This window comes from Schistocerca gregaria, chromosome 1 (assembly GCF_023897955.1).
Source record: "Schistocerca gregaria isolate iqSchGreg1 chromosome 1, iqSchGreg1.2, whole genome shotgun sequence".
Classification (NCBI taxonomy): domain Eukaryota; kingdom Metazoa; phylum Arthropoda; class Insecta; order Orthoptera; family Acrididae; genus Schistocerca; species Schistocerca gregaria.
Genome location: NC_064920.1, coordinates 226,041,537 through 226,057,074, shown reverse-complemented (window position 1 = coordinate 226,057,074; position 15,538 = coordinate 226,041,537). Strand labels below are relative to the sequence as shown.

Genomic DNA, 15,538 nt, shown 5'->3' with positions numbered 1-15,538 from the left:
TCAGGTGATTGGGTGTCACTTGTGTCATACGTCTGTACGCGAGATTTCCACACTCCTAAACACTTCTAGGTCCACTGTTACCGATCTGATAGTGAAGTGGAAACGTGAAGGGATACGTACAGCACAAAAGAGCCGACCTCGTCTGTTGACTAACAGAGACCGCCGACAGTTGAAGAGGGCCTTAGTGTGTAATAGGCGTACATCTATCCAGACCATCACACAGGGATTCCAAACTGCATCAGGACCCACTGTATGAACAATGACAGTTAAGCGGGAGGTGAGAAAACATTTTCACGGTCGAGTGGCTGGTCATAAGCCACACATCACGCCGGTAAACGCCAAACGACACCTCGCTTGGTGTAAGGAGCGTAAACATTGGACGATTGAACAGTGGAAAAGCGTTGCGTGGAGTGGTGAATCACGGTACACAATGTGGCGATCCGATGGCAGGGCGTGGACAGGCCTACACTGATGTTTCAAGCACCTTCTTGCTCCCCAATGCTGAAGAGCAATTCGGGGAAGCCGACTGCATCTTTCAGCATGATGTAGCACCTTTTTGTAATGCACGCGCTGTGGCGGAGTGGTTACACGACAATAACGTCCCTGTAATGGACTGGCGTACACAGTCCTGACCTGAATCTTGTAGAACATCTTTGGGATGTTTTGGAACGCCTACTTCGTGCCGGGCCTTACCGACCGACATCGATACCTCTCCTCAGTGCAGCACTCCGTGAAGAATAGGCTGCCATTCCCCAAGAAACCTTTCACTACATGTTTGAACGTATGCCTGGGAGAGTTGAACCTGTCATCAAAGATAAGGGTGGGCCAACGCAATACTGAATTCCAGCATTAGCGATGGAGGGCGCCACGAACTTGTAAGCCAGGTGTTCGGATACTATTGATTACATAGTGTATTTACCGATCCTCAGGTGAGAGCAGTAATGAAGTATACGAACAACACAAAATTTTAAACGTGGACATTAAATATTTAAGAAAACAGGCAGGTGATCACTGAAGATTGGAAGAAAAATATTGTTGTGATTAAAAATCCATTCAGCCCGCGATAGCCTTTATAAAATCGGAGTTCTTCACTTTATTGGAGTTCGGAAAATGAGCAGCAGGTAAGGAGGGTTGTTGGAAGGAATGCGTTTCTTGAAAATATGAGGGACGGGAGATTCAGAGAACTTCAAATCAATGCGATTGGACATCAAACCAATTTCCATTCAGTTGAGCAACCTCTCTAGGACCTCACGAACAAACACGTCTTACGATTTTACCTTTTTAGGCTAATGGAGGTAAAAAATATCTGGGCTTTTTCGTGATATTTCAGGTAATAATTCTACAATAATACTAGTATTTTCTAACGAAAAATAGCACAAAATATTTTTAATTTTTAAGAAATCTGTCCGAAGTAAACAGAATTAAAAATGTCAGTGATCAACGCTTGAGCTATTGGGAGGGTTGGAATAGGGAACAAATATTGGCATATTCCACAAATAAATGGGCCAATTTTGTCATTCACTTTTTTTTTTACTTCTTCTCAACACTAACCATAGTTTTCGCCTTCTTCTTTAGAGCTCTTTGTGCCAAATGGTCCAGATGGCCCTAAGCACTATGGGACTTAACATCTAAGGTCATCAGCCCCCTAGACTTAGAACTACTTAAACCTAACTAACCTACGGACTTCACACACGTCCATGCCCGAGGCAGGATTCGAACCTGCGACCGTCGCAGCAGCGGGGTTCCAGACTGAAGCGCCTAGAGCCGCACGACCACATTTTTGTGCCATTATTTTCACTTTTCTGTACTGTAGATCCTGTTTTCTCTCTTTTCTTTTTCTCCTAAGTAATTTTTTAAGTGGCGAACCGGTAACTATTCGTACTTTTTGCGAACGTTATTCGCTTTTCAACCTCCCAACACTGATTTAATGAAACGCAAAAACTGTGAGAATACTTACAATGCATCCAGTAAGTTAGTTAATTATGTGTTCCATTGATCAATATCACGGAAAACCTTTATGATGTGGAACGTGTCAAATGCACAAGAAATGCGCACAGGAAACAAGTTTTTTTCTTTTCTTACATTATAGTGTTATACCTAAATATTTCTATTATATATCCCATTCCCTTAAATGACACAAAATGCATTTAATATATCTCCAGATTTATTTATTCATATTCAAGAATTCTTCTGTGGTATAGAAGGAGTTGTCAAGGAGATATGATTTCAATTTGTTTTTGAGACTATTACTGCTGTCTGTCAGACATTTTATTTCATCTGGTAATTTATCAAAAAGTCTTATAGCAGCATATTTTACACCATTCTGTGCCAAAGATAGGTTAAAAAAGGATAGCGTAGGTCTTTCTTTTTCTGGTATTGTAATCATGAATGTCGCTGTTGATTTTAAACTGGTCCATGTTGTTGAGAAAAAAATTCATTACTGAGTAAATGTACTGTGAAGCAGTTGTAACCTTTAAAAAAATTCTAAACTTTTATTATCAGAAGACTTCGACTGTATTCCGTTTGAGCTCTGTGATCGGTAGATTCAGATACGGCTTCGTTCGCTTGTCCAGCAGATGCAGTCGAGGCTTCATCAGGATATTCACTTAAAATGATATTGGTCTCAATAAACGAACAAATAGTCTCAGCAACGACGACGAAACAACAGAAGATGTAAGCTGGGGGTAGAGGGAGGTAAAAACCCGAGTGTGTCCTGGGTGTCAGTTGCCGTTAGAGTTTCACTCTACCAGAATTATTGTTCGTTTCTTTTGATACACTACATAAAAGACGTAGTAAATAGTAGGGTTATCAGTAGTATTGGTACCACTGGTAGGAAAAAAACTTAAATAAATGTGCAACAAAGAAACTGGGAGCCAACGATTTCTCTTTGTCTTTTTTTTATTGCTTGTTTTGAGCATACCGGTACTTAGAAACGTATATCGTTAAGTGTTAGACCATTGTGTATTTCATACTCTCACGCAACTAAAATTGCATTTTATAAGTAATAAAATTTAGATGATGTCTCAACTTCTCCGCTTTTATGTAATCATAAGCAATTTCTTTTGATGTAAATATAGTTTACATCCGCAGACATAAAAGATACGTATAATTATTGTTGTTATTTTGTACTACGTCATGGTCAAAGGCAAGAGTTCCCTTTTATTATTGATAAATGCGGCAGTCGCCAGAAATATGTTTCATATAAGTTCGATAAAATATTAAAGCGATGTTTGATATACTGTTTGCGTTTCTTTTTTCTTTTCATTTTACCTTTTGCTTGAGGAAACTGCGTTTTCTAGCACTATATGATAAACCTGTATTGGTTTCTTTATTTTTACTTCAGGGTCCCTCTATTTCACAATGCAAATCAACAATTTTTGAAGGAAACCTGACTTAAACATTGACAAGTTCACTTTTGTTATAAATACTGTTTATTTTTCAGCAACGGATATGAGGATAACTATGTACAACAAAAATTTGCGTAGGTTATGCGGCCCTTTATATATCCGCCATCAGTTTCTAGACGGTTTACTGCTTCCAGTTTTTAGGGGAATCTAGCAGACCCTATGTACCCATGCTCTAGAGGTGCCGGCACGGTAGCTCAGCGTGTTCGGTCAGGGCTTAGGTACCCTGTGTAATGAAAGAAACAGAGTGAACGGATCAACGAACAACCTGAACGGGTGCCATGGGGCGTCCGCCCCGAACATATACAACGAACAAAAACGGCGGCACGGTAGCTCAGCGTGTTCGGTCAGAGACCTGGTTGGCCTCTTTAATAAAAAAAACTGAGCGGGAGGATACGAACTTTAACGGGTGTTATGTGGCGTTAGAAACAACGAAACACAACGATCACCAACGAACAAAATGAAAAAAAAGGGAGAGGTTAGCGTCTTTGATTCATAATCAAATCGTCTTCGGGCCCGAATCCGAAACCCGCCGCTGCTTAAATTTTGATTAATAATCAGCATTGGCCGCAGAATACTTCCGGCATAAGAAGTCATTCTAACAGCGGCCTTGTCAAAGAGGGTGGAGGGGGTGCCAGAGGTTCAGGGCACTCTCTTGTCCTTGGGGTGGGAAACTGCCCCTAAAAACGGAAGAATCAGTAGTTATCAACGACATGACGATGCAGAAGGCAATGGAAACCTCTGCATTAAAAACGCGTAACGTGTATCCACAGTACATGTGGCCTGTAATTGAAGAAGTGCTACGATGATCTCTCCATTAGCAAAAGATTCCGGAATAGTCCCCCATTCGGATCTCAGGGAGGGGACTGCCAAGGTGGAGGTTACCATGAGAAAACGATTGAGTAATCAGCGCAAGGATAACTTTCTACTAGTCAGGGAGTGGAATGTCAGAACCTTAAACGTCGTGGCGAAACTAGAAAATCAGGAAAGGGAAATGCAAAGGCCCAATCTAGATATGGTAGGGGTCAGCGAAGTGAAGTGGAAAGAAGATAAGTATTTCTGGTCAGATGAGTTTAGAGTAATATCATCAGCAGCAGAAAATGGTATAACTGGAGTAGGATTGGTTATGAATAGGAAGGTAGGGCAGAGAGTGTGTTACTGTGAACAGTTCAGGGACAAGATTGTTGTTATCACAATCGACAGCAAACCAACACCGACGACGATAGTTCAGGTATACATACCGACGTCGCAAGCTGAAGATGAAGAGATAGATAAAGTGTATGAGGATATCGAAAGGGTGATACAGTATGTAAAGGGGGATAAAAATCCAATTGTCATGGGAAAACTGGAATTCAGTTGTAGGGGAATGAGTAGAAGAAATGGTTACAGGAGAATATGGGCTTGGGACGAGGAATGGGGGACAAGGAGTCCTGTAACAAGTTTCAGCTAGATATAGCGAATACTCTATTCAAGAATCACAAGAGTAGGCCGGGTGATAGAGGAAAATTTCAGTTAGACTGCATCATATCAGACAGAGGTATCGAAATCAGGCACTGGACTGTAAGGTGTACATAGATCGCAATATAGTAGTGATGAAGAGTAGGCTGAAGTTTAAGACATTAGTCAGGAACAATCAATAGGCAAAGAAGTGGGGTACGGGAGGACTAATAATGACGAGATAGGGTTGAAGTTCTCTAAGGCTATAGATACAGCAGTAAGGAATAGCTCAGTAGGCAGCTCAGTTGAAGAGGAGTGGACATCTCTAAAAAGGGCCATCACAAAAGTTGGAAAGGTAAACATAAGTACAAAGAAGGTAACTGCGAAGAAACCATGGGTAACAGAAAAAATACTTCAATTGATTGATGAAAGGAGGAAGTACGAAAACGTTCTGGGAAACTCAGGAATACAGAAATACAGGACTGAAATAAATGGCACGTGCAAAGAAGCTAAGACGAAATGGCTGCATGAAAAATGTGAAGACATCGAAGAAGAAATGATTGTCAGAGGGACAGAGTCAGCATACAGGAAAGTCAAAATATCAAGAGTGCAACGGGAATTCAACTGTTAAATGCAAAGGAGAGAGCGGATAGGTGGAAAGAATATATTGAAAGTCTCTATGAGGGGGAAGATTTGTCTGATGTGTTACAAGAAGAAACAGGAGTCGATTTAGAAGAGATAGGGCATCCAGTATTAGAATCAGAATTTAAAAGAGCTTTGAAGGACTTAATATCAAATAAGGCAGAAGGGATGGATAACATTCCATCAGAATTTCTAAAATCATTGGGGGAAGTGGCATCAAAACGACTTTTCACGTTGGTGTGTAGAATGTATGAGTCTGGTGACATACCATCTGACTTTCGGAAGAGCATCATACACACAACTCCGAAAACGGCAAGAGCTGACAAGTGCGACAATTACTGCACAATCAGCTTAACAGCTCATGCATTCAAATTGCTTGTAAGAATAATATACAGAAGAATGGAAAAGAAAATCGAGGATGCGCTAGATACCGATCAGTTTGCCTTCAGGAAAGGTAAAGGCACGAAAAAGACAAGTCTGACGTCGCGGTTAATAATGGAAGCAAGACAAAAGAAAAATAAAGACACGTTCATTGGATTTGTTGACCAGGAAAAAGCGTTCGACAATGTAAAATGATGCAAGATGTTCGAAATTCTGAAATAAGTAGGGGTAAGCTAGAGGTAGAGACGGTTCATACACAATATGTACATCAGTCAAGAGGGAATAATAAGAGTGGACCACCAAGAAGGCTCGTATTAAAAAGGGTGTAAGACAAGGATGTAGCCTTTCGCCCCTATTGTTCAATCTGTATGTCGAGGAAGAAGTGGAAATAAATGTTCAGGAGTGGAATTAAAATTCAAGGTGAAAGGATATCAATGATACGATTCGCTGACTTGAGTGAAAGTTAAGAAAAATTACATGATCTGCTGAAAGGAATGAACAGTCTAATGAGTACAGAGGACGGACTGAGAGTAAATCGAAGGAAGGCGAAGGTAATGAGAAGTAGTAGAAATGAGAACAGCGAGAAACTTAACGTCAGTATTGATGGTCACGAAGTAGATGAAGTTAAGGAATTATGTTACCTAGCCAGTAAAATAACCAAGGACAGACTGAGAAAGAAGGACATAAAAAGCAGACTAGCAATGGCAATAAGGGCATTCCTGGCCAAGAGAAGTTAACTAATATCAAATATCGGCTTTAATTTGAGGAATAAATTTCTGAGAATGTGCGTCTGGAGTTCAGCATTGTATGGTTCTGAAACATGGACTGTGGGAAAACCGGAATCAGAGCATTTGATATGTGGTGCTAATGACGAATTCTGAAAATTAGGTGGATTGGTAGAGTAAGGAATGAGGAAGGTCTGTGCAGAATCGGAGAGGAAATTAATATGTGGAAAACACTGATAAGGAGAAGGACAGGATGATAGGATATCTCTTAAGACATGAAGGAATGACTCCCATGGTACTAGAGGGAGCTGTAGAGGATAGAAACTGTAGAGGAAGACAGAGATTGGAATACATCCAACAAATAGTTGAGGAACAGGCTGCAACTTTTTCTCTGATATGGAGAAGTTATTAAAGGAGAGGAATTCGTGCTGGGTGCATCAAACCAGTCAGACTAGAAGTAAACTAAATAATAAAAAGAAGAAACATGAAAGCTTTACCTTTGATCATGAAGAAGAACGCTTTATTGAATCTGACATAACAACAATAATCATACATATTTTAATTGCATCAAAAGTAATTGATTTGGTTAGATAAAAGCGCAGAAGGTACGCGACCACCTAATTTTTTATGCTCTTAAAATGCAATTTATATTCTGTACTGACATAAAATATACAGTGGACACATTGATTGGTGTGCGTTTATGCTTATGTGCAAAACGAAGAACCAGTCGAATAAAACAAACAAAAAAGACAGAAGTCCTACTCTCGCAGTTTCTCTTTTACACATTCATGTAAGTTTCTTTCCCTACCAATGCTGCCAATACTACCGCTAATCCTAACATTTACTACGTCTTTTACGTAATTTTCCAAAACAACCGAATGAGCAGATCATAGCAGGATTTTAAAATTTTAAATTCGCTCCATAGTTTTATGAAATACTACAAATCAAATTTCTGTTGCGCCCTGAAGCCGTTAGATAGACAAACTGCAACTGTATGACCGCTTTAACTGTTTAGAGGTAATACGAATGGAAGAAGGTGATCAGACAGAATGCTTACGTTCGTGTCGCCTGTCAAAGGCGTATCTAGATGTATCCAACTGCACACGCCCTACACTATTACAGAGCTTCCTCCAGCTTGAAATGCCCCTGCTGACACGCAGCGTCCATGGATTCATGAGGTTGTCTGCGTACCCCTACATATCCATCTGCTCGATATAATTTGAAAAGAAATTAGTCTGACTAGGCAACATGTATACAGTCATCAATAGTCCAATGTCGCTGTGAGGAGTCCTGGCTCGGCTTAAAGCTTTGTGTCGTGCAGTCATCAAGGGAAAGCCCATATCGATGATGTTTCGTGGAATGGTTCACACGCTGACACTTGTTGACGGCCAAGCACTGAAATCTGCAGCAATTTGCAAATGGGTTGCACTTATGCACGCTGAATGATTCTCTTCTGTCGTCATTGGTCCCGTTCTAGTAGAATCTTCTTCTGGCCGCAGCGATATCGGAGATTTGATGTTTTACCAGATTCCTGATATTTACGATACAATCGTGAATGGTCGTACATGAAAATCCCCACTTCATCGCTACCTAGGAGATGCTGTGTCCCATCGCTCCTGCGACGACTATAACACTTTTTTTTCCTTTATTGTCATTTACATTCTCCATCAGGGGCGGGCTGGCAGCAGCATAAGCGCTGCCCTTCAGCTGAGAGAAATAAACAGACAGAAATACATTGAAAAACAATATAAAGAAGATAACATGCCGTAATACACAAACAGAAACGGCGGAACAGAAGAATAGAAGGCATACAAAGCGATGACTGTAAATCAGAGATAAAAATCTAAAAAATTATGTTACACAAAAAAAACCACACACTACGTTAAAAGGTGCCAGTCGAAGTACAGCTGGAGCATAAAAATTCGCAGAACAAGTCAAACAGCCACATGGCGGACGGCGTAGCGAGGAACAGACGAAAAACAGGTCGAGCACACAATTAAAACCACATCACTAGATGACACTCTATATAACGGCACCAAACACGCAGCACTAACACAGCCCACTGATAACGAATAAAACCTGGGATGATCTGCAAGGGGGGGGGGGGGGGGGAGGGGAGACAAGGGAAATTCGAAGAAGGCGAAAGGGGGTGAGGAGGTGGGGAGCGGTGAGAGAAAGGGGATGAGGTGCGGGGGCGCTCCGAAGGAGGGCTCGGAAGGGAAGGGGTGGGAGAGGAAAACAGCTGAGGAGGGGGTGCAGGTACTGAAGGAGAAAAATCTACTCTGGGAAGAGGAGAGGAGAGGAAAGGGGTCCCTGGGGAGGGCCGAACAAGGACATGTAGCAGTTGGAAGGAAGGGTAGATGTCACAACGAAGTTCAACATCTGGGAGGGGGAGGTGCTGGAAATTGTGCTGGAAATTGCCCTGTTGAAGGAGACAGAGTGTGTGGAGTTCTCGCGCTGCAGTCTGGAACCGCGCGACCGCTACAGTCGCAGGTTCGAATCCTGCCTCGGGCATGCATGTGTGTGTTGTCCTTAGGTTACTTAGGTTTAAGTAGTTCTAAGTTCTGGGGGACTTATGACCTCAGCAGTTGAGTCCCATAGTGCTCAGAGCCATTTGAACCATTTGTACACAATCTTTTTTTCTTTATTGATTTTCGACTCACCCCAAAGGGGGCAGGCTGGCAGCAGTTTAGTACGCCACTCTTCAGCCAACAGAATTTGTTTTAAAAAAAATGAGGATAACAAATAATAAAAGCAGGCGATAAAATCGGTGACTTAAAAGGTAAATTTAAAAAAAAAAACTTAAAAGGAAAATTGTGGAACTTAAAACATAAAACAAAGGGTAGGTGATGCTAATAATATACACAGGAAGCAGATAGATAAAATAATAGACAGACAATTAAAAACCATGGCGACAGTCTGCTTTATGTTCGCAAGAGATATAAATATCACACCCAGCGACAGTATGATTTCTGTATGCAACACTTTGGAAAGACACACAACAGAGATCACTCACTTGAACACTAAAAAGTTGGCACAAATATGACACACCACAGCCGAGGGCAAACAGGTGGTAAAGAAAATGGTGGAAGGAGAGAAGGAGAGGGGGGAAGCAGCCAACAGACGATGAGGACTAATAAGAGGGGGGGGGGGGGCAGGGCAGACGCTAGTGGGTGTGGGGGAAGGTAGAGGAGGGTAATGCAAAAGGACTCAGAGGGGGGGGAGGGAGGCAGAAAGAGGAGTCTGGTCAAAGAGGAGTTTGAGGAGTTGGGGGTGGTTGTGGGCTGTGGATGGGATGGAGTGGAGATGAGGGATCCAGGTGAAGTGACGGTCAATGGCGAGGCATAGGTAGATGAGGGTGGGGGACGACACAGGACTGGCACAGATAGTAAGGGAGAAATCCAGGAACCGGAAGGAGCCAGTGGTACGACCAGTGATGATTGCCTGGGTCTTGGAAAAATCGATTTTCAGGAGGCACTGGTTACACCATGCAGCAAAAAGGTCAAGGTGATTCTGGAGAACGCGCTGGGACCATTGGAGGGTAGGAGCGAGGGCAAGGAATGCGGTGTCATTGGCATACTGCAGGAGCTGTACTGGAGGGGAGTGGGGCATATCTGCCGTGTACAGGAGGTAGAGGAGAGAGGAGAGGACAGAGCCCTGGGACACACCTGCAGAGTGGTTGTATCACAACGCTCAGACTCACTTAAATCTTGATAACCTTCCATTGAAGCAGCGGAAACCCATCTAACAATTGCGCCAGACACTTGTTGTCTCAAATAGGGATTGCCGACCGCAGCGCCGTATTCTGCATGTTTACATATCTATACATTTGAATATGCGTGCCTATACCTGTTTCTTTGCCGCTTCACTGTAGATCCGTATCTGTCCTCAGAGAGTTGCTGCCGTCGACGGCGATAGAGCTGGCTGGTTACGAAGCAGTAGTGCTGCTCGGTGTGCCCTCTGGCGGAGTGGAAGTCGACGTTGACGTCGGTGCCAATGGGGACGATCCGCAAGCGGGCGCCATCGCCGGCGCGGACGACTCGGGGAAGCCCACCGACGACAAGGGAGGCGCGGCCTTCTCGCCGTCGGCCTCTGCTGCCGCTCTGCTGCCCACGCTGCTGGTGGCCGCGCGGAGGGCCTGAGGCCTGTCTGCAGATGACACTGGCGATAGCAAGTCCCAAGACAGTGCCAGCAGTTTTTTTTATTTACAGAAAACTTAACACAATATTTCGATACAACTGCCAATAAGCCTAAACGACAATGCGAAAAAATAAAATGAAACAGGTAGCAAATTAAGTTGCGTGAATCAATATTATAGATATAAAACAATAATCAATAAAAATTCTGATGCATAAGTGCTATGATGTGAAGATTTTCTAAGTTATTTATGAGTTAGAGTGAATGAGTGAGAAAGACAGGTAGATGACTGAATGACGAAGTGAGAAAGAGCACTAGACAGAGTGATATTGTCAAACCAGTATTTCTGTAGGTCAAATTTTTATAGCTGTGTCCTTGATCCTGTGTCACTCATCACGTATACCTGTATGTATTCATAAATTGTTTTCTGTTGTACCTTGGGATCATGCAACTACTCCTCTTCATCCACCCGATGGCATTACATCTAAGTTTTGTTCTTGTTCCAGTGATTTTCATCGATTTCCCAAAATTGCTTAAGATGAACGCTTACTTGTAAAGACACGACCAGTTTCCATCCCTATCCTTCCCCAACCTAATCTGCTCCGTCTCTAAAGATCACGTCCTAGACATGATGTTAAACCATGATCTTTCTTCCATTCCTATACTACCACTATATAACTTATAATGTTACGAAGTGTTTGATACGTAACTCCATGTATTCATATAATAATAAATGTTTAAGCGCCTGTCGTGATATTTTGACAGTCGTTGATCTTTTGTTTGGCGTCATCGCACGTTCTACGCCGTTAGCGGGAACACATTTTTGTAACCGATAACCTATTCGATACGCCTACAATTACTGCTCGCAACATGTCTCGTGGTACAGTATTTAGCAGACTGGTGACTGTGTAGTGTAGGTTTACAAAAGGGACAGTAGGGAAACTACAGACACTGAAAATCGGTATAATCTGGCGAAACATATATTCAGAAATGAAAGCATAAATTCAGAGGTAACCCTATCATAAGTATTCACACATTATTTCACACGGAATATAGTGACTGGGCGAGCATACTTGCCGTATGGCAAGCTGAAAGTACACAAGGTCTTCAGTTTGAAAGCCAGTCCCCAGAGAGAGCGGTAGTTGCCGTACACTGAATTTCGCGATGTTGACTCTTCTACAAACTGCAACGGAATGCGGCTGGATAGCTGCTTACCGGGTTATTTAATGGCTCGGTCGATGAGCTACAGTGCATCTCCACGGTACACGAAAAGGACCATGTAACCAACCTAACAGGGGTGAGAGGTGGAACCGTTCCTGCTGTTCTGGCCGCCCGGAGTGGGACAGTTCCGCCCCTCCCATTGGGTGCCCTCAACTGGCGAGAATTCTCAGAAGGCGAAAGAACCGCATGTGCCTCCGCCACCCTGTGGCTCCAAAGACGATTTGCAATAACGGCCAGAACAGAAACCTCATTTCGCCATCTTGAGCGTTTTCTACATTAATTAAACGGGGATGCTAAAATCACCCTGTCCTCTCTATTCGATGGTCCTCTTCGTAGACACTGCCTCTGTAGTGCATCTGGATGTGGGAAAATTAATTTACACTATGAAATGATCACGACTGATGAATTTTTAAATAATTATTCTACTGGTCGGAGTTTAGTATCAGTTTACTCGGAATTTTATATGTAGTTCGAATCTGTGATCAGAATTAAAGGAATAATTTCATTTCTCTCTTCCTTTGTTGTGAGGACTGATCCGGTTAGATGCTGTAACCTTGCCGCACCCTTGACAAACTCACTGCGTTGCAACTGTTTTTTCTTTCCAGTTCTCCGAAATAATCTTCACTTTTGTTTGTACACAACCATCTATGTTCGTTCCACATGACAAAAATAAACCACAGGTCGTTTGGGAATCTAAGCTGAGAATTCATATGGGCAAGACAGCTAATCCGTGTACATAGATAACAACCATGCAACCACTTACGAATGTAATATATGAAGTATGATGGTTGTACCCTCCTACATAATATAAAGATCGGCAGTTGTTTCCCACAGAGAAGTTACTGACCACAAAAAACCTTTCAGGGTTTCTATACATCTTTCCGCGAACCATCGTTTGCCTGGAAGTGCATTGCGAGTAATGAGGCTGATGACCAAGGGCAGTACATGAGTAGGGTGTCGTATAAGTTGAGAGTTTGGGTCTGGTGGCGTGCTACGTCAGTCCATGCGGGTATTGTCACCCCTGTTCCTACTTGGCACACTGGTCAGCTCAGACTCGGGTTCGAATCTCAGTCCGGCACAAATTTTCAACTCTCTCCATTGATATAAACCAATGTCCACTGGCAGCTAAGGTCTTTAATATCTTTGTTTCTTAATGTTCAAATAACTTACAGGAATGCCGTCGGTCAACGACCCCGACAACCGCCGATATTACGACGGGAGCACACTATGCAATTTTCAATGCGTAACTGCACAAGTAAGCGCTGTGCAAAGGAATTTAAAGCGTCGTTTAGTAGACAAACACCAGAAAGATACACACACGCACTCTACAAACTAGCGTCATCATAAACCAAAGATGACCACAAGAAGTTATCGATAGTGAAATGAATAATCAACTAGAGAGGTAAGATTAATTCTGTCCCTACTTTTTAGCAAGTAATCTTATAAATAGAGAATGTCAGAAATGGAGGGACAGAGTTAATGTTACCTCACTTGCTCACTGTAACTTCTGATATCGGTTATCTTTGGTTTGTGATGGCGCTAGTGTTTGCTGTGTGTGTCTGTGTGTGTGTGAGAGAGATAGAGAGAGAGAGAGACAGAGAGACAGAGTGTGTGTCATCTTTACGGAGTTTTTCTGCAAAACGAGGTTTTAAATTCCCCTGCACAGCGCTTACCTCCTGCAGTAATATCTTGAAAATGGCTGGATGTGCTCGTGTCGAAATATCGGCTGTTGCCGACAACATCACCCGGCTGCATTCCTGTAGTTACATGAACAAGAACCCTGGTGTTAAACTGCGACAGTCTGTCGACAGTATCTCCAACATGAATACACAGCCTCGCCTGGTCAGCCAATCCATCCGTTCATCTTTTCGGTGGAAAACAATTTCAGGCTCCACTTCGTTCCCAAGGAACAATGGGCTAGACGCAAAAATCCGTTAAGTCCATTTTGGCCAAAAATGAGTTATGGTAAGCACGGAATGCAGTAACTGAGTAGGCATCTTTTATCTTAAGAACACAGCTTATGCCTATTTATTAACAGAAGATACAAAATCTAGAATATATATATATATATATATATATATATATATATATATATATATATATACTCCTGGAAATTGAAATAAGAACACCGTGAATTCATTGTCCCCGGAAGGGGAAACTTTATTGACACATTCCTGGGGTCAGATACATCACATGATCACACTGACAGAACCACAGGCACATAGACACAGGCAACAGAGCATGCACAATGTCGGCACTAGTACAGTGTATATCCACCTTTCGCAGCAATGCAGGCTGCTATTCTCCCATGGAGACGATCGTAGAGATGCTGGATGTAGTTCTGTGGAACGGCTTGCCATGCCATTTCCACTTGGCGCCTCAGTTGGACCAGCGTTCGTGCTGGATGTGCAGACCGCATGAGACGACGCTTCATCCAGTCCCAAACATGCTCAATGGGGGACAGATCCGGAGATCTTGCTGGCCAGGGTAGTTGACTTACACCTTCTAGAGCACGTTGGGTGGCACGGGATACATGGGGACGTGCATTGTCCTGTTGGAACGGCAAGTTCCCTTGCCGGTCTAGGAATGGTAGAACGATGGGTTCGATGACGGTTTGGATGTACCGTGCACTATTCAGTGTCCCCTAGACGATCACCAGAGGTGTACGGCCAGTGTAGGAGATCGCTCCCCACACCATGATGCCGGGTGTTGGCCCTGTGTGCCTCGGTCGTATGCAGTCCTGATTGTGGCGCTCTCGTGCACGGCGCCAAACACGCATCCGACCATCATTGGCACCAAGGCAGAAGCGACTCTCATCGCTGAAGACGACACGTCTCCATTCGTCCCTTCATTCACGCCTGTCGCGACACCACTGGAGGCGGGCTGCACGATGTTGGGGCGTGAGCGGAAGACGGCCTAACGGTGTGCGGGACCGTAGCCCAGCTTCATGGAGACGGTTGCGAATGGTCCTCGCCCATACCCCAGGAGCAACAGTGTCCCTAATTTGCTGGGAAGCGGCGGTGCGGTCCCCTACGGCACTGCGTAGGATCCTACGGTCTTGGCGTGCAATCGTGCGTTGCTGCGGTCCGGTCCCAGGTCGCCGGGCACGTGCACCTTCCGCCGACCACTGGCGACAACATCGATATACTGTGGAGACCTCACGCCCCACGTGTGGAGCAATTCGGCGGTACGTCCACCCGGCCTCCAGCATGCCTCTATACGCCCTCGCTCAAAGTCCGTCAACTGCACATACGGTTCACGTCCACGCTGTCGCGGCATGCTACCAGTGTTAAAGACTGCGATGGAGCTCCGTATGCCACGGCAAACTGGCTGACACTGACGGCGGCGGTGCACAAATGCTGCGCAGCTAGCGCCATTCGACGGCCAACACCGCGGTTCCTGGTGTGTCCGCTGTGCTGTGCGTGTGATCATTGCTTGTACAGCCCTCTCTCAGTGTCCGGAGCAAGTATGGTGGGTCTGACACACCGGTGTCAATGTGTTCTTTTTTCCATTTCCAGGAGTATATATATATATATATATATATATATATATATATATATATATATATATATGTGTGTGTGTGTGTGTGTG

The 15,538-nt window shown here is 43.7% G+C and overlaps 1 protein-coding gene across 1 annotated transcript in view; it reads left to right on the top strand.

Moving 5' to 3' along the window:
- Positions 1–10,731, top strand: part of LOC126339955 (uncharacterized) — a 284,117-nt gene extending 273,386 nt beyond the window's left edge. Inside the window, exon 20 of the mRNA XM_050001678.1 lies at positions 10,464–10,731. Coding sequence (XP_049857635.1) covers positions 10,464–10,731 — 268 coding nt within the window. The remainder of the gene's footprint in view (positions 1–10,463) is intronic.
- The last annotated feature ends 4,807 nt before the right edge of the window (positions 10,732–15,538 follow it).